This window comes from Triturus cristatus, chromosome 1_2, assembly GCF_964204655.1.
Source record: "Triturus cristatus chromosome 1_2, aTriCri1.1, whole genome shotgun sequence".
In the NCBI taxonomy this organism is placed as follows: Eukaryota; Metazoa; Chordata; class Amphibia; order Caudata; family Salamandridae; genus Triturus; species Triturus cristatus.
In genome coordinates, this window is record NC_140580.1 from 329,888,576 (window position 1) to 329,909,298 (window position 20,723).

At 42.9% G+C, this 20,723-nt stretch overlaps 1 protein-coding gene across 1 annotated transcript in view; it reads left to right on the forward strand.

The window, feature by feature from the left end:
- Window positions 1–20,723, forward strand: part of PSD (pleckstrin and Sec7 domain containing) — an 809,922-nt gene that overhangs the window by 710,247 nt on the left and 78,952 nt on the right. Inside the window, exon 11 of the mRNA XM_085603917.1 lies at window positions 13,097–13,140. Coding sequence (XP_085460043.1) covers window positions 13,097–13,140 — 44 coding nt within the window. The remainder of the gene's footprint in view (window positions 1–13,096; window positions 13,141–20,723) is intronic.

A 20,723-nucleotide genomic window follows, 5' to 3' on the forward strand; every position in this document is an offset into this window, starting at 1 on the left:
TAATGGTGAAGACAATGGAGCCTCCAATAGTTTGGAGCCTCAATGGGAAACAAAGTTGATTGGAGGCTCCATGGGAAGCAAAGTTCAGAATACGTGTACTTCAGTGACTTCAGAAAAATTCACCTCCAGGGCCTGCACCTGGGACTAAAACCATTCCTAGTGTTTTGCAGACACCACACACTGAGGTTCTTTCCTTCATTCTTGAGAGGAGCCTCAGCTTCATGGCAACGAATTGCTTTGAAAGAGCCCAGAACCCCATCTAAAAATGCCTTGACAATTGGTGCTTCCCACTGTTCCCACAGACATTTGACTAAGAAACGAACATTCAGCGCCAGAGACCTCTCGATCTCCAGAGCCTAAACATTTATGCTGAGATACACAGCCATGACCTCAAGAGACTTAGTGTGCCTCCACAAGCTGGAAAACGCCACTCCAATAACTGTGTTACCTGCAAAGAGGCAATTTAGGAGGTGCTCAGACTGCCCACATTCCAAAGAAAAAGTCTAGGGAACCTGCACCACGGGTACTGTTACTTGCACCTTCACCAACCCCAGCTCATTTTATTGATAAGATGTATTATTTATATTGATAAAACAAAGACGAGGACTCCCCTGAAGATCAGATCAAACAAACCCATTTGAAGACTCTATAACTAATGATGGCTGAAATGACTGTTCGCACTTTTCTAAAATGGACCCTCCACGAGAACCATCTTTGGAGCTATACTCCGTAAAACCCTCCACGCTCAAAAACACAACTGCATATTATGCGGTCATCCAACGAGCGGTACTTCATCATAAGGTTGAACTCCACATGGAGGAGATTTTCCTAATTAAAACCCTTCTACTCACCAGACTGTTTGCCCAGTACTTGCCCATGCTTAAGAGTATGTTGACGATCTTGGGTGAAAACTTCAAAGACCCAGTGAATCCACATGTGGTCATGTCCCAGGTGGCGATAAAATACAGGGTCGACCCACAAGATTCAATCTATACCCACAGTCATGTTCTCTTTGGCGCCCTTGTCGTACACACTGCATGAGAGAGAGTTCACTAAGGTCACCAGGAAAGCCCTTTTGCTTGATAAGTAGACAAAGAAAATCGATGCTACTGGTAAGCTGGCAGCAAAGGAATATACCATGTAAAGGTGCACTGCCAACTATGTCGGACTGCTCTATAGATACAATAGATACCAACAGTAGAAGATGGAGGAGCTCATCAGGCACTTCCTAGGTACAAATAATAAGAGAAGCAAAGAAATTGGCCAAGAGAGAAAACCCATTTCAAACACTAAGATTGGGTGAGCTGACCTTGAATGCAGTGTATTCAGTTTTTACAATTGAAACAGCGCCTACTGGCACCCCTTCGGGACCACATAGTGGATGTATAGAAACATTGTTAAAGACGGAAAGATATTTAGTGACAGACCGCTCCTAAGAGAAGGGTCACAGTCTCTGGGATGATTCTAACCAGAGTTTTCTTTCTTTTTGCTGAATGCTTAAGATTTTAGAACAAATAGAATCTCAAGGAATTTACTCTACGTTTTGGCGCGTTTCTCATTATGAGCTGAATTAGTATGGATATGATGGATTTCAGAGATAATTATTTTTTTATTCTCATCAAATTAGAATAGTCTACACTTAAGCTTTGCCCTGAAGAAGACCCCTGAGTTTGGGACGAAACACGTAGGGTGTATATTTTTGAGTATATGTTATGTGAAAAAGATTTAGAAATAAAGCAAGAAAGAAGATACAGATTCAACATAAGAAAGCATCTCTCTTGGTGTTTCTTTTCAACTTAAGAACTTTTTGACTGCTGTTCCGCATCACTCTGATGAATCCGGAGAGGCCCTACATTCCTTCAAACCTGCTCTTCGTTTAACATTACCGCAACCTGCATTGTCATGGTCTATACCACCTCCTCCACTGCCTCCTTCACCTCCACCTCAAAGTTTTCCTCCTCAGCGACGCAACCCAACGCCTATACAATTGCTCAAAATATAACGTGGAAACTCAAAGTCTTTTGGAGGAGGAACAATACAGAAACTGTCTCCATGAGATTTTAGGAACGGACTCTGACCTTATTGATAGCATTCCTTTGGAGACTCTGGAAATAAAGGCTATGAATTCCAAAATCCAAGCCACTTAGCTGATTGCCCAGGCACTTCACTGTAATTTGTCATAGATTTTCCTAGAGGTCCATAAACTCGTAAGGTGGTTTCCCTCCATAAAGTTATGTTGAAGGCATCAAAGCTCTTAGACCTGAAACTGCCCACCACTGAAACAAAAACCAACGTACTGACAGAAATACTCCTAGCCCCTGCTTCTACTTCAGAGCTACTTCTTTCATTTAACAAAGCATTCTAAAGCCAGTTTTAGCGGCATTGGAGAAGCCCTCTTCTGCTCCAGCAGTCAAACGACTTGTCCGTCTTTGTTATCGTCCAGCTTCTGGTAGCCCTCCATTACATTCTACTCATCTGCCACACAAGAGCGTTGTAATCCCGGCGTCCTGTTCTGGTGCACACTCTGAAGGCTCTTTCCGGATATCCCACTCTGATAGGTAGTCTAAAAGCTTTGAAGCTTGGGGTAAGAAGTCTTTGTCTGCAGATATTATGGCTCTCAAATTCATTAATTCCATCTGCCTGCTAGCCAGATATAACCATACCCTATAGGATAAGGCCCAAAAGGTCTTACCCCACATCCTTGAAGGCATCAGGGAACATTTTCAAGAGGTCACCCACGACGGTCAAAACGCATCCCATCATATTTTAAAATCAGGGCTTGATACAGCAGAGTCTATAGCCCATGCCACGGGTACCTAGGTCACAGTATGCATCTAATTTCATTGTAGATGTCCAGGCAAGCATGATGGACCTTCCTTTTGATGGAGCACATCTGTTTGGGGATAAAACTGATTTAGCATTAGAACAGTTTAAGAACAGCAAGGCCACAGCATGCTCCCTAGTCCTTCAGCTTCCCCATCCTTTAAAGGATTTAAAGGAGTACCATCACTTTCGCCGCTTTTGCAGCTTCTCAAGGGGATTAACTTTTTGTCTGCATCAATACCAACCCCACCCTCCACAACATCCTAACAGTCTTCTCAGGCAGGACAGAGCGGGAAATTGAGGGAAGGGACTTGGATCTGTCTTGCAACCCTCCTTCTTCTCTCCGGCACCACCAGGAAAGCAGGTCTATTTTGCTTCCCTAATTCCAGAAGGAGCCTGTGGGAGGGTGGGTGTTTAATTTTTTTCTGGCCTAGAAGGCCATTATTTGGATCAGTGGGTCCTTGAAATAGTAGAAAAGAGCTACACCTATCTCTTCCTTCCGGCTCCTCCCCACACCCCACCTCCTCCTTTGTCCCCACCCTCAGACCATTTAGCCATTCATCAACAGGAGGTAGCAGCTCTTCTACCCAAAGGGCGGTGGAGTTAGTCCCAGAGAACGAAATGGGCCAGGTATGTTACGCACCATACTTTCTGGTGCCCAAGAAGGACGGTGGTCTGCGCCCCATCCTGAACCCTGACCCTCTTCCTCAAAAAGGAAAAATTAAAGATGCTGACCCGAGCTCGAGTCCTCCTGGCATTGGAGCTTGGTGACTGGATGTTGTCACCCAACCTGCAGGGTGAATACTTCTACATCCCTACATGTGGTTGCATATGAAGCGATATGTGGTGAGTTCTTCGTGCTATTAATTTGTGGTACTACCCTTTGGCTTAACATCAGCACCTTGAGTCTTCACAAAGGTGGTGACGGTGGATGCAATCTATCTCATATGGTTGGGCATCCCCAAGTTGGTATATGAGGGCCCTACAGTAGTGCCTTTGCAGGCAATGGCTCCAGTCTGGGGAGATCTGTCGGATTCCATCGTGATCTCCCCCAGCACTGTCGTGGAAGTGGCTTGATAGTGGAACGAGGGAGCCTCACTTACGGAATGGCCTTAACTCTCTCTCTGACAGTGACTACTGCAGTGACAGATGCCACCACTCTATATGGGGAGTTCATCAGGAAGATTTGGAGATCAGAGGCTTCTGGTCTTTGGAACAGCACGTTCTTACATCAACCTACTAAAACTGCAGCCGATTCGGCTGGCATTCAAGGTCTTCCTCCGCCTCCATTGCAGGACTGTTAATCCAGATCTCAACAGATAATTTCTTCATGGCTGCTAATTGGGATATTTTTCACTCCATTTTTCCATTGGAAAAGGTGACTAAGTTGGATTTTCAGCAGGCTCCTTTTATGGTTACTGTGTACCTCCTCCCAAACTATGACAGATCAATCTTTAAATTCTTTGACTTTGGACATAACCCTACAATATAAAAAAACTGAAATGTGGTGACTACCATCACTTTTGAGAAACAAAAGCTAATGTCTCAAATCGATGAATATTTTTTCATCAACAACACCCGTGGGATCTCCCCTTCATTCTTCTGGTCCAAAGAGTCAAGTTCATTGCTTTGTTGGCTGAATTACATAGAATTAGGACACTAGAGACACATACATTAGACAGGGGGCATAAAAACTCAGAGCAAAAGTAATCTGACATCCCTTCACTTACTCGAAGCAGATGATTACCAGAAACCAATATTTAAAATATGGCAGAGAATTCTGTCCTTCATCTTAAAAAATGTTCATCCTCATCTAATAAGGTGGAGACCAGGTTTGCATGACCATTGTGTGAAAAATTTAAACAGGTCATTATTAGGAAAATTCTTTCAAGAACAGTACTTGCTTAGTGGACGAAAAAGATACACTGGAAAAAGTCAGGTAATTCAATAACTCCCTGTATTCGGTTGAAATCTACCCCAATGATGCAGAGCGAGACTACATTACATGCCCCTAACTGATAAGATTTGCTGAGACCCAGTCTGCAATTTTTGTAGCTCTGAAAACACATGGGGAGATTCAGATGGCACTCAGCCAGATCAATACTCAGATTGACTAAACATTTCACTTACCTAGCCAGCACAGGCACTGTTGCCCCCTCTAGGAGTAAGCCCAATATTTCAGTTATACTGTAACCACAAACTATCACAAATGTTTCTCTTCCTATAAAACAATATCTATTCTCAATATTGCCGTAAAACTTTACACAAAAGTGCTAACTTCTAGGAAGGAAGAGCTGCTGTTGGGACCGATTTTTCTAGACCAGTCTGGATTTATACAGAGAAGTCAAACACCAAGCCACATAGAAGTGATACATTTAGTGTAAAAAAGAAACAAAAGGAAGCTGTTCCTGGTGTCTTCGAATTCTTGAATGCCGAGAAGGTGTTTAACTGGGTTGTGAATTCTTGAATGCCGAGAAGGTTGACTTTCCATTCCTTAGAATGGAATGGAATGGGAATGGATAGACCTAGGCCCAAAATATACTACAATGACTATGGCTGATTGTGTCACAGAGAGTACTCTTTGTACTTAAGTCTCAGGTGTCTAGGACTTTCACTCTCCAAGAGGGTACTAGATAGGGCTGTTCGGTGGCCACCTGCCCCCTTTGATACTTTTGGAAATAGAGCCCCACTCACAGATCAAATTGGACAATCTAAAGATTTCCGAGGTATTCCCATTGGTTCAGAAGAGCATAAGATTGCACATTGTGCTGATGATATACTCTTCATGATGGGCACTCCAACACGTCTCTTCCAGCATTGGTACACCATCTTGAAATATTTGAAGGAGCTGCTGGGTATAAAATCAATATGAGCAAATCTGAGATTCTGAAATGGACCCGGGAGAGGGAAGAGGAATGGAGGAGAACCCACTTTTCATTTTGCTTGGCAGTGAAACAAGTCAACTACTTTGGAATCAAAATGACATTGCATTTTGGTGATCTCTTTAGAGCCAATTAACACGCTCTGCTTGTAGGTGTAAGTATTGACTACCAAGAGTGGTCCCTGCTCTTTGCTACTTAGTTTGGAGGATAGACACAATAAAATCAGTACTCTGTAGAGTCTTGTTCTTATTTGAAGTCCTTCCAATTACAATTAATTCGGGCTTCATAGAGGAACAGCAATCTGTGATACAGTTTAAATGTAAAGGCTTCCATTCTAATGTAGCCCTCAGACACCTACAACCATCCAAATAGGAGGGTGGGCTGGTGCTACCAAATGTTGAATATCAAGTGTCAAGACTACAACTAATAGATCACGCCATTATGGGTATATCTATCCGAGACATAGCTTGGTTCCTATCCAGAGGCAACTACTAAATCTATACCATAGTGCCCCAATGTGCTCAGACTTAAAAACCTGAGACTCTCTAACCATTACATGGGAGTTAACCACTTTTCCCTCTTCACACACATTTATTCATTTTAAGCTGGACTTCACACCTGGAACAGATGCTAAACCCTTTAGCAGTGGTGCATAGGGGGCTGTAATTGACATCTGTAATAGGGGATTTAATTTGCATGAAGAGTAAGGGCTATTTTGCTGGCAAATTACGCTTTGGGTGATGCATCTTGACGTGAAGTTAGGGGCTACGAGAGATCAGACCCCTTATAATAAATTATTCCCCTCATTTTCTGGGCCCAAAAGAGCTATCTTCAAGTTCTCTAAAGTACTAGTTCAATCACAAAAGACATTTTCCTTGTCCTACATGGCAACATGGGAATAATATCTTGGCAAGCCTACTTCGCTAAAGACTTGTACATAATACATAGAGACATGACTTGAAGTACAATGGATATGAAGTATAAGAACGTCCACTATGCACTAAGCACTGTGACTGGTACTATGTACCACCATGCTGTCCCTGATGTTGAAGGGATGGTGGTCGAAAAAGGTGTTTTACAATACAACTGATGATCCTGCCCGAGACCGTCGTTATTCTGTAAGGAGGTACTTGGGGTAATTAAGATTATTCTAGGGTATCCAATCCCAGCAAGCCCAGAAATGGTACTTCTGCTACAGTTGGCTTTAGCTTCATGTAATCTAGACTTTCTTTACATCTATTTCTAAACATCTTCTGTAGTTGGATATTATTTTAGTACAATTAAGGTACTGATCGCTCTGTGTGTCCTCAAAATGGCTTTCCCACTGATATGTTGATCCTAAACTAACTGAATGGGGATTTTTTAACACCAAGACCCTGATTATAATAGGGCGTGAAAGGGTGAGGTATTTACCACACCCATTAAATTCAGATTCTGCTTGTAATGAACTTTACTTCAGCTTTTCTCCTAGTATATTTCAGCATTTCTGACCTTTCAAAAGTGATTTGGGTAAAATTGCAGACATTCTCACTTGGATGTTCGAAATTCCGATTCCTGCACAAACAGGTGTTAGGTTAGTGATCGGAATTTGCCCTCTCCACCACCTGTTATCGGGGGCCAATGACTGAACACACCCTTTTATAATTCATACTCGTATTGGCTTTTATTCTCAGTGCCTGAAGCTAAGTCTGTAATCCAAAACAACACAGTTATGGGTGTAACTTTTAATTTTCTGTATTAAGAATTAAATGCAATTTGTAATTCCTGCCTTTCAAACGAATTAATATTTTCGAGACTAAACTAATCTGTTGCTAAAAGTGTGGCTTGAGGCTCTCTTCGTTTTGTTTACCCACCCTGCACTTCTGACCACAGATCATAGTGCTTGCCTCTTGATAATGCTGGACGGCTTAACTGTCTTCAACACTGTTGATCATACCACCCTCTTCCACACTCTGAAGTCTCAAGATAAATTCACTGGCAACGCCCTCCACAAATTCTCTTCTTACTTATCCAACTGATACCAGTTGATTATCATGGGCTGCTTTGGAACCCAGAAAGCCCTATCACTTGCAAAGCCCCCAGGGCTCACCTTGTATCCATCATCTTTAGCCTAACATTCTGGGAAGAAAAAGGACCCACAAGAGTGAATATGGAGACAGAAAGATTGGAGGGGTGAAGAAATAGGAATGAGATGGAATCAAAACTAGACAGCCTTGTTATTTGGCCACCCTACCATTCAGCAGAACCAGTGGTGTGCTTCTAAGAAAACATTGGGCCCCTGTACTTCTTTCTTTACATATTAAGCATTGCCCAGCTATCAGAGAGTAGACTCTTCAGTTAGCTCTTTCCTTCTTGTTTAGAGTTCCCAGCCAGTGTCTGGACAACTGGAAGTTAGTGGCTGCTTGACAACACATTGCAAACACGCATCAACAAAAGCTTTAATCTGATTCTGGCTTTGTAAGAAATCCAACTCATCAGAACCCTAATGGATGGTAAATGCAAGTAGCATAGCCTAGCATAGCAATATCCTGTCAGATAATCTGCAAAGACACAGTAAGGAGCAAGAAAAGCTATAAAAGGAGAACATACTCCTGATCTGCTACTGATTTTGAAACTTGAGACATATTAATGTGTAGACTCTATCCAGGGTAGACTTTCATCTAGCCCCCCGAGCACTTGATTAAGTTGGGGGATGTATCATTGGAAAGGGGCTATCTCCCTGGTATCTGGTATTGAGCTATACACCCCCAGAATGGGCAATAGTTTCTTTCTGCCCCTTTGGGGGCAGATAGGAAGTTCGTCCCAATTTGGGAGGTCAGTGAGGGAGCTTTCCCCCAATTTGCCCCGGGGGCAGATAGCTGATCGAGTGGCAAAAATAAATACTTTTTTTCATATAATAAGGCGGTGGATCTGGCCTATCCTGACATCAAGCTAACCCTCACCCCTAAAGCCTCCACAGTCCTTCTGCTCTCTTGCGGACTAAAATATTTCATGCCAATGGTAAGCGAGAGAACATTTGAATCTTTTGGGTGTTGTTTTTACATATGGGCCAAGAGAGTGGGGTTAAATCCAAATATCGTCCCACTTCCCATGGTGAATGGCTGCATTTTTTGGGCTTGAGTAAGCCGCCACCTGGTAAAATCTACCAGACCCATACATTTCTGAAAACTAGACATTGATTGGAGTCCGTGGTGGTGTGCTTCGGTCATTGACCCTAATTTGATCTGTTCCTGACACGTGCACTAGGCACGTGCACTAGGCCCCACACCAATGGGGTAGTGTTTTTACAGAAATGAACAAACAATTGGTGATTTTAGGCAAAGCTTGAGGTTTGCAGGGCATTGTGGTTAAGCAAATGTCATGGGTTCCACGCAAAGAACACCATCCTAGACTCAGCTGAGCATCTAGTTTTGAGAGAGGTATGGGATTTGTTGGTTTCCCTAGGTGGCAGCCGAACCCGGTCACAATTAACACAGCTACACCCATTGCCAAATCAGGTTGTTTTTTTGACAGGAAATGTTGATGTCTCCACCTTACGTTTTGGACCTTTTCCTGTTGCGGCTGCTAGGCCCACCCACACAAATGAGGTTTCTTTTTATCATGAGATTCAAGGAACGCAAGGTGGTAGGAAATTTGTGACTCCTTGCAGATGCCAGAACTTTCCCTCACAAAAATGTGAGGGAATATGCGTTTTAATTCAAAATATGTTTGCAAGGGCTTCTGGGTAGGAAACCCTGGTGAGACAAGTCACCCCACCCTGGACTCTCCTTGGTATCTAGTTTTCAGAAATGTGCAGGATTGGTAGGTTTCCCAGGGGCCCAAAATCCAAAAAAATTGCAAAAAAAGAGGTTGGTTTTTAGAGGACCAATTTTATCTGTCCATGTTGTGTTTTGGGCCTTTTAATGTCACGGAGCTAGGCCCATCCACACAAGTGAGGTACCATTGTTATCTGAGGGTGGGATAATGCTGGGTGGTAAAAACACTTGTGACTCCCCTCAGATTTCAGAATTTTCCCTCATAGAAATGTGAAGACAAAATGTGTGTTTTTAGCAAAAGTTTTGGATTTGCAAGGGCTTCTGTGTAAGGTAACCTGGTGAGAACAACACAAGTTACCCCACCCTAGACTCTCCTGGGTGTCTAGTTTTCAGAAATGCCTGGGTATGGGAGGTTACCGTGGGTGGGGGCTGAGTGCAGGCACAACATGCACAGCTACCCACCTTGCAAAAAAAAGGTGTGGATTCTGCTTGGTGAAATATGTGGTCCCTAGGTCTGGTTTGGGGGCAATTCATTTTGCAGGCGCTAAGCCCAGTTATACAAGTGAAATACCATTTTTATTGGCAGACTTGTGTGAACATAGAATAGTAGAACATTTGTTATAACAAATTGGATTTCTTTTTATTAGTGGCTACCAAACTTAATCCAATGTGCCAGAAAGAAGACGTTTTGCAAACCCCCCTCTGAATTACATGATTTTATGGGTAAAGCCAAATTCAGAGGTGTGCAATTAATCACTGTTCCTAAACTCAGTATCTTGTACACATTTCAGAAATACATAGCTTTCTATCATACCCATTTTTCATTCCTTTTATTTTACCATATGTATTGCTGAATAGTGTGTACACAAGAAAAAATTGACATTTTGTACAATAAACAACTCATTTTTTGGCTCAGGGTATCAAGTGCTTTTGGAAAACCTACAAAACCCTACATATTGCAGTGACCAGAAAGGTCTGTCATACGTGTTTTGCTTTTGTAAATTGGCCTTCGTGACAAAACGTTACAGATGAAAACGTTGTCACAAATGGATTTATTTTCCTATTCATTTTCAGTACTGTTTTATTTCAATAGTTAGTTCATTTGGGAAAACCAAATCTTCCCAGGGGGGCAGACCTACCGGTGGTTGGCTGCCCCCCAGAACCCCATTGGAAGGGCAGACCAATCTGTATGGCTGATTTTACGTCCTCAGCCATCCCCAATCCGCCATCCCGATGCACACTACCCCATCAGCCAAACCGTAGCTCAGGTTCTTATTTATCTCTGTCTACTTTCAGTCTATTTTAGATTGGGAAGCTGCAAAGACTTTAGCATTAGATATACATTTCAAAGGCAGCCATTCAACATTTAAGGCTGAGCCTGAAAAAAGCTATGATAAATACCCCTAGGTTTCTGTTTTGACAGATGTTTGCATATAAATACAGAATGAAAACAATCTGGTTCTATCTCTTTAGGGAAAATGCAGAAATTTGAGTCTCTTTATTCTTCCAACCGCGACTGCCAGGCCAATTGATTCTCTGCATGTGCTAGTACAGCAATGCTAATGTTTTAACGTGATTGTACTGTTTTAAAGTATAGAGACACTTCGCGTAACAGAATCCAACAGATGAAGCATGAGTGTACATTTATCAGTTAGATAATAACGGAAATTACGGAAATGCACAAGTAGTCATTTAACTTTTTGATCCGATCCCATCAAAACTGAGAAAAAATAAATAAGCGGAAATGAATAAATATCCTAAAATCGGGTACCCTTCCTAAAATACATCAATTTACATTATGTGCCTTGCGATAATCTCATATATAGGACATTGCCTGTATTGGGACAGCAGCTGCTATCGGTGTTCATTAGTGATTCAATAGCCTAGTTCTTATATTCAGAAAATGATTCTGAATTAATTTGGACATTTATTTTGTGATATGATGAAGCTGTTAGAGCATTCTCGCTCTAGAATTAAAATCTAGTCTTTTTCAATAAAGTGGCAAAATATACAAGCTAGGTAAAATGCTGTCAAAATTATAGCATTACCTCGCGTCTCATATAGCCAGCAAAAAACACCCTTTGGAATACCAAATGGACTCTCTATGAGACTTGACAAACTGTTATGGCATACGGTGTCTGGCCCATACCAAGCTGTAAAGGAGTGTATTAGAGGGAGAGATAGCTCTGCTAAGTATATGACGGTATTGAGAAGAACCTCAGGACGCAATAGCGAATAATTTGGCCTTTGCCGCAAAACCAAACCAGTGGTACGAATAGGTGTAATGAGCATGCCCAAGTTAGAAGATACCTACATGTAATATATGGGGGTAGACCACTAATATGCACTTACATATACTCAGGAACAAAGATATAGGTAGGAGAGACTGATGCCTCGATCAACATTGTGGGTTTGGGGATTGGGGAGGACGATTCTGAAGAGGCCATAAAGTTTTCAACAGAGGTATCAATTCGATCAAGCTTCTGGTTGGTACAATTTAAAAATCTACACAGGGTCTATTGCACCAGGATTTAAATGATGAAGTTTGGCAGAGCTTCCCATGATTGATGCCTGACAGGCTGTGGACAACAGCACACTTTTTTGCAGATGCTGCGGGGCTGCCTTTGATTACAAAATACTAGACAGAAGTCCTCAGAGACATAGGTGAGGGGTTGGATACACAAGTGACACTAAACGCTTACACTAAAGGCTTGCACTGCTCTTCTCTGGCTATGAGGAATGCTGGACTTAAATGGATACCAGAAATTATTTGTAAATCATGGTCTCATAGTAGAAAAGAGAGACATAACATAAAGGTGGGTGGATCCACCAGCCCTAAGGGACTAGAAGAGAAGAATGGACAGGTGCCTAGCTGCTCATAAGGTGATGAATATGAGAAGGGGTTGCCCTAAGAAATTTGAGAAAGTTTAGGGGCATGGTTGTTGCACCGTCGGCACACCTGCAGTTAAGACATGATGTTGGACCTAGTATGGTCTTGGATGAGGAAGATAATGGTGGGTTTTTAATGTTGCCTTGAATTGTTTTCAGCAACAGAATGTGGTGCTGTGGGTCTGAGTGACAACCCCTGCTTGTACTAAGATGTAGATCAACTTTGAAAATGCACATAATGAACGTGGTTGCTATAACACAATGTGTGCAGCTGTGCTCTTATGTTCTTTATTTAGTTAGGCTTATGAACCAATACAAATCACTACGCTTTGATTAAAGATAGAAGAAATTAGTTATTGCTGGCTAAATAACAGCATCAAGCAGTAGTGTGTTTGAAAAGCAGACAGGGCCTGATGTGGAGTCGGTGGTAGCATAATATTTTTTTAATTTGGGGAGGACGCGATAAACCTGAAGGAAAACAGTTTGGAAAATGTTCACCATCATGCTATGCCTGTATTGGAGGAAAAACCTCCAGTGGATTCACCTCTGCAGTTTCTCCAGTATCTGTTGGATTTTTTCATTAATGCCTAATTCTAAATATGGCCAAAGGAGACCTTAAGCACACCACATGGGCTGTATCTGTTATTTCTTCCACAAGATCTTCTTCCTCAGTTTTGTACTGCCTGGTTGTAAAGTGTCAAATCTAATTTCACTACTAACTGGATCTTCTTGATGTTATCTCTGCAGGCATTGTACAGCTCCATTAAGAATGAAAAGCTGCAGTGGACGATGTAAGTAGCACAACTTTCCGTTTTCTTAATATTGGTACCAAGTTTTTAATATTGTGTTGCATGTTGATCTACAGTTTCATGGTGCATTGTTTATCCATGCACGATTTACTTAAAAATTAATCTTCTGCTCCAGTAGAAAAGGCAAATTTTGCAAACTTGCAATGTTAGCTCGTGGTAAAAGCTTGCTATAGCTTTGGTTGGAGACATCCTAAACGGCGAAAGCATTATATGGGAGCATGGACCAAATCCTTGCGTAAACAGAGGCCTTGGTAAAAAAGAAACATGCATTAGCATTGGCTTGTATGTGAAATGCATCCTCAGTCACTGGTGAGTGAAGGCACTCAGTAAGTCATTATGCATTCACTCTGTCACTCATTCTTGCTCTGATGTTTCTGTTCATTTTTCCACTGGTTCATTCTTGCTTCCTTGCGCTTTCCCTTCTACAATTAAACACACACAAACTCAATGAACATATGCAAGATATATCAAAAGAATAAAAATTGAAAAAGAAAACTTGTCGCCAATCAAACAAGATGGACTTATGCTTTTGTGCAAAAAAAAAGTTATGTTGCCACATTTCAAAACAAAGTAATGCCCATTTTGGAGGATTAAAACAATGGTAGACTATGACCAGTAAACATTACTCTGGGTGGCCATATTGTAATGGTATTGCTCATAGTGTAGTATTGTTGTATCGATCCATTATGACTGAACTAATGCTTTTAAATATGGAAACCACCTTTCAAATGGTAAAACAATATTACACTGTGGACAATAGCATTCACAGAAGGCCATCTGATTTAGAACCTGTTGCATCCAGTGAGTGGTTTCAATAATGAAACTGATTGAAAATGGTAAAACATTTAGAAGTATCAAAACAGTTAAAAAGTCAAAGACAATACACAATAAAAATTCCACTCCAATTTAAAGTCATTAATCAAACTTTAATAATCAAATTGACGCCTTAAACCACAAAAATCCAATAAGGGGAACCCCAAATAGGGATTTTTTAAATGTTTGAGTGTAAATATTTAAGTAAAAATAGCGCCACTAAGTGCCAATGGTAGGCAATTGTCACGGTAGACGGAGACCTAGGCGCGAGTTGAGGCTGACCGCGATGCATCTCGAGTTGGACATACCAAGTAGATTGGTCCCACAGGAGCCTGGAAGTAGACAAATTAAAAGAAAATCCTTCGTCTCAATCCAAAATGAACTTTGTCAGTTTTCTAAAAAAGAATTGTTCTCCATGTAGGACAGAGCTGAGATTTCAGCTGCCGCTGTGGAATCGAAGGTCGGAAAAAGAATCTGGGTGGGCCAGCTGGAGCTCTGGAGCTTCTGAGATTGTTGGTTGAAAACATTTCTAAGTCCCAGTGCAGAAAGAAACTTTGCCATTTTTTAGGAGGTGTTGAGCTCATTGTGCTGGAAAAACCTGACATTCAATCCAGCGGCGTGGAGCTGCTGGTCATACACTTTTCGCAGCAGGTCCCGCTGAAGCTCTTGAGTTCTAGAGCAAACATTTTTCAAAAGTTTCTTAAGTTCTTTTAGTAACCAATAACCACAGTAATACACTTATAATGCCACCAGGACTTCACAAGGGCTCTTAGAGATTCTCCGGTATTTGGCAGAGGCCACCTACAAAGTCCAATCCAAGCTCCAGTTGCTACTGATCAACTGGGAATTTCCAGGGGAAGGCCTCTTGAAAGCTGTTGTCTCCCTGAAACCACACAGGAGGTCAGCTAACTAACCCTCAGTGTCTTCTTGTTGGTCTTTGGTGCAAGGGGGAGCAGGTCTAGTCCTTCAGGGATCCTCTTACGTGACAGGCAGCAAGTCCATTCCTCTTTTGTTCTGCCTCAGGTCCAGGAAGTGTTCTAAGGGGGCGCCTTAGGGGGCCGCATTTATGTCTGGCACCAGCTATTGGGCAGTGCTAGTCAATTACCCCAATGGTTAGGGAGTGACCCCTGGGTACTGTGAAAATAGCTGTCCATCTCTTGGAGAAGAGCCATGCAAGGGTCAATATCAGGCCCTTGAGTGAAAAAGAGGAAAGGAAGGAAGTGAAAAGGGGTAGGACACACACCTACTAGTGTACAGATATATGGTAAAAATACATAAGGGACCAAAACCATTGCAACAGATAGAACATGAAAATGCTGAGAGGTGCTGCATGAAAGTGGAATGGCAATATGGCAACCATCTAGGAATGGAGTCCTGAAAAGGGTCAAGTTAGCCGTCCAAGCAGATCTAGCAAGGATTATCACAGTGCAAATAGTCTAGCAGCAGAAGTTGTCAGAGACGTTGACCAAAACTCTTGCTTCCTACAGTAATATGTGAGATTCCATGTATATTTGCCTCGGTACGGGCTTTACTGTAGTGTAACAACCAGCCACCCGTACATGGATATTAGGGTGAACAGATACTTGTCAATAAATTCATAAAAGCAAACACAAGGAGAATGATGATGGATTCAACCCAGATCTGTGACTGGGGGTGGGTGTCTTAAAAGTTTCAGCGCTCCGTCCTTCATCTCTTTGTGTTTGCTTTGTTTGGGATGTTTGGAGCATGTTTGTTAACCTAAGGCTATAGTTGTAAAGAAGTCCCTCATGCAGTTCAAAGCAAACCCTTGAGTAGTGGCAGAAATATACACCCAAATAGCCATTAGCGTTAGGTGAGAAATGAATACCCCTGTAGACTGCGCCCGAGATGTGATTGACAAAGTTTCCTGCCAGTTCCTGAAAGAAGCTTGAAGAAAAAAGCAACTGTTGAAAGGTCGGACCCAAAACCAAGTCTCTGTATATTATAGGAAGTAGTTCTGTTTAACATTTCAGCTGTCAAAACCCAAACCTTGAAAAGGTTAAGATAAAGAAGACAGGTATGCCATCAGGCTTTGTCTGCAGCAACAATGTGGCCACCACAGTGTATGATCTGGGGTAGTTTGAATACTTGTATATCGGGCTACAATTTCTGTACTTTTCTAGTAGCAAAGTTGGGCTCATCGGTTGTAGGGAGCTGCTCCAGATTTTGGGCTGTAGTGAACACCATCACTCCGGTGATTGGTCTTTGCTGTTTTTAGTGCTGTGTGACGTTCATAGTACTCCGTGCTTGTTGTGCGGAGCGTGTTCCCTGCACAGTTGCGAGGGCCATGCAGATAATAACGGGATCTTTGAGGGGTGGTAGGGGCCTCGCAAGGGTGAAATGCTTCATGTCTGTCGAAATACTCCTGATGACGTTCGTTGGTGGTGTCCTTGCTGTTAAGTTGTGCGCAAGAAGAAGAGCTTCCATATTGCCAGGGACATTGGTCACCTTTGAACGTATACATTGGTCTCCTTTGAACGTATACATTGCTGTGATTGTTGTGCGCCAGACAGGGTGGCTTCTTCATTGCCGTTAGTGTTGTGCAGTAGTGAATATTGTTTCTGCATTACTCTGAATGGTGTGTGCTAGTGCAGATTGTATTGTCATGAATGTTTTGTACCTATGTGCGTAGTGTCTAAATTACTTAGATGTTTCTACTCCAGTAAACGTTGTTTCTAGATGCTTTGGTCGTTTGTGTTTTTATCCTCCATATGATGTTTGCCTCTTGCGGTGTGTTGTCTAGTTTACCTTTGTCTCATTCTGTTATTGGGAGCATGTGCTCTGTTTGCAAGTTGTACTTTATTCTCGTTTTTCTGGGGGTTTCGTTTCTATCCTGTGCTTCTGCTTTGCTTTGGATGTGTAAGGAGGGAGGTGTGTGGTCTGTGTGTCACCTGCTCTAGTATAGAACATTTGATGTGGTTGGTGTTTGACGGATGAGGGATGGCAGATTTAACAATTAAGAGCGAGTTACTGAGCAGATAAGTCGCTCTGCTCCTGGCTGGGCATGTGTATACATGTCTACCTGTAAACTGTGTATAATCAGAATGAAGAAACATCATTTTTGTACTTGACCAAATCGGCTTCCGTTGAAACATGCTCGTCAGATGAAAGGGCATGGACAAAAGAACAGCTTTTCAATTTAAATTTTAGCCCAATGCACAGAAAATTGTATTGGTAATTCTAGGTCTCTTAAAGCTTTCATACTCTCTAAAATAGCACAGCTAATGTCCTAGGCTGGAGAACTTGCAAAGAAACAGCACAGTGTGGTTTCTGAATGAGAGGGTGAGCAAGAAAGGTCACAGCATGGTCCGTGTTTGGAAAAGCTTGATTGGAAAGGCCGCACACAGTTGGCCAAGCCCCAAAGCGTTCACGCAGAGCTCGGAACAGCACGGCCCCATCCAAAGGAAACGTGTATACACAGGTTACAGTGTGTTACTTGCATAGTAATGAGCAGAATGCCACAGTGACTGTCTTGAATCCTTTTTCTAGGGGTCCACCATTTTTGTCCCTCTCACCATAATGACATAGACCATGGACTCTCCTCTTGCACAGGTCCACAACTTAGTAATGGTATGTGCACAGGGTTGAGGGAAGGTGCCCCTGTGCCGGTCATGTTTGCAGTGCACTGGCAGGCATCGGGGGAACATGAAAGCGACGTGTCGTGAATGGGTATATGTTTAAATGTGAGCCTTTACCACCATACACATGTGTTGCAGGTTGCATAAGGGCTTATGTTTCTGGGGGACCTCAGAATCTTCAAGTGTTTAGGGGGCTCCTCATGGGGCTAGTGGTGTATAGAAAGTAACATGCGTGTTACTTCCAGCGAAACACAAACATTGGAAAAGCTTTTTTTCTAAGGTTAAACAGAAGGCGGTGTTCATGAAGTGTAGTGCGGAGTGCTAACAGTACCTCGTGGCTGCAGTGGTGGGGCCTAGATACCACATGGTCATGGATACTCTTGGAATTAGATTTAGGAAGCTTGTGTTGTAGCAAAATAAAGTCAGCGCAGCTTTTATTTGGTAACTGTGCTAGATGTGTGCCTGTGAAGCTTCCCTGTGGAAAGCACGCTGTACTATTGCACCTGTGCTGTGGGGTTATTGATGTGTTGATTCACCATGGCAACCTAGAATATGCGGCAGCCATTCTTGTGCCTATCTTCTCTTGGAGAGCCTTCAGTGCTTGGACGCAATGGAAAGAAATGATTAGGAAGGGGACAGATTTCTACTTACTGCAAATAGGCAGTATAGCCATTTAATGTGGGTGTGTATGGAAGTGGGTGTGTGGTCATCTTGTTGAGATTCACATAGAAGAAGGAGGTTAGGGTCAGGAAGATGTGTATGAGGTGCCCTTGGCCATATTGGATAGTTATTTTGGCACCATGGTTAAAGAGGTGTTCGAAAGGCACTGTTGTGTCATGAGGGACCAAGGGGAGTTCTGAAGGTTGTTAGTTACTCTTCAGCATTGAGATGGTAAGCTATCACATATGTGTTTTGGATTCTCACATAGTCTCTTATTGAGGTAATTTCGGCGTAACTCCCTTAGAAGAATACGAGCAAAGTTGTTGGCCAAGGTCCTAGGGCTAGAAGAAGCTGTTGGCTCTGGAGCACACTGTAGACTGTACAAAGGAAATTATTACCACCTCAGCTGGGAGGAATAGTAGTAGTGTCATCCATATGACATGGAACTCTAATGTAAAAAATTGTTGTTAAGCAAGTGGTGAGGTTTAGCAGCCGAAAGCAAAAGGATGCCCACAAAGTCATATACTTCTGTTGTGATACAATGCTTCGACTTTATCTTCTGGTAGAAGCAATGTGTTGTTTTCTGCCAGTGATTCAAAAAAGAACTTGCCCATGTTTGCGTGGAGAAAATAGTATAGAGAAGTGAAAGTACTTGATTTTGTTTCTGGGTTAGAGTTATTATATACTTTGAAAATAATTTTTCAGTGTTGGAGCTGAGACTTTACCCCAGGCAGCATGTGAAGGGGATAAGATTATACTACTACTCCCTGGAGTTAGAAGTCGTATTTGAATATATCACATGATGGCCATATTGTCAGAGTTCCCCCCAAGGCTTACCTTCTGCTTGGTGGGGTGATCCTGCAGAGGCGACAAGAACCACCACCCCGTTCCCCACCTTGCCCTAGTCGAGGTTGTGCACAGTCTAGGATAAGGGGGTACCCGGGGTAGAAGCCAGATAGGAGCAAGTCTAGATGGCGCTGGACACCAAGCTGTGAGGGAAAGAAGGGGACACGGTTACCTTACTGCCCGTTCCTTCTCTTTCCTCCTCCGTGCTGTGCCCCGCCTATGAACCCCTGGTGTACCTGTTGGGGTGCCTAAGTGACTGGCCTCCACTTCCCGGTTCTGGAACGGCAGTGGCCGCAGGGTTGACGTGCAGTTTCCCACACAGGAACCGGAATGAAGGAAAACGAAACTGGCGCTCCTGCGCAAATGAGAACGTGCCCAATCCTGCTAGCTCAGATTCGTAACCAAAATCATGTGGGCCAAACCAGCCCTCCTGCGCAAATAATAACGCACCCAATCCTGCTAGATCAGTATTGTAACCAAAATCATGTGGGCAAAACCAGCGCTCCTGCGCAAATAATAACGGGTCCAATCCTGCTAGTTCAGTATAGTACCCAAAATCATCTGGACAAAACCAGCGCTCCTGCGCAAATAATAACTTAGGGTGAGAGACCCCACTCCACCGAACACCCTCCGGATGTGCAGTGGTAAGCCAAGTGTACAGTGTTAAGATAGGAGAAACAGACGTCCCTCTTAGCCTTGAAGCGCCCCCGGTTTCAGACCGTACCTGTGCCTTGTGTAGTCCGCAGCAGCGTCCTTCCTACGGCGGTTGGTTGTCTTCACCGGATTGGCGTCTCTCCTTCCGTGGCGATGGCGAGAATTCAAAGCGGTGATTAGCCGGAGTTCCCGGCTGTTATGCGCGACCAACCGGAAGTGAGTCTTTCGGTCTTCCGTTGTTGTCCCGCAAGGGCTAGACCGCTAACACCTTCTTCCTCGAGCGGCGGGCGGCTCGTAGAACCATGACGCATATGGATCATAGTCTCACGAATAGCCATTTTAGTCAGAAGATTACCTCATCAGAAAATGAAATCGATCAGTATATTACTGGTAAATAAAGATTCAAAAAGGAATTGAAAGAATGAAGGACTACATCCACCACAATATCATGGGGCTCTACTGCATGCAGCCTGATTGAAGGCACCCACATGTGAACTAATCTGTGTTTAGTCAGTCTTAGATATGTTTACTGGTAGGCACTTATGAATTTTCTGCCTGAAGAGATGTGCTCCATGCTTTACAAATTATAGTGAAGTAGTTCCTGTGAAAATTTGGCAGGGCTTGTCCTGGGGCCGATTGATGCTCTAGTCACTGGTTATTGGGTGAAGTTGTTTTAGAATAGGTGCATGCCTTCTTGAAAAGAATTGTGATGAAACATGAGCGCTGTGCTGTAGATCGTCATCTGCCCAGTGGGTTGCTTGAAACAACACATCACATAATTACACTCGGTTGTGGTTGGCTATTGCAAGAAACTGCTTTGCTCTATCAAGATACCATGTATTTCTGTGAAAGAAAGTGACCTGGCTCCAAGTTGTATTCTGGCAGGCCAGATAGATCTTATGGGAGTATCACACAAAACCTCATACCAACATAGATCTATCCCCATTTTTGTATTTGAAGAGAGAAGACCCTGACACCATGTTGGGTAGTAGGTGG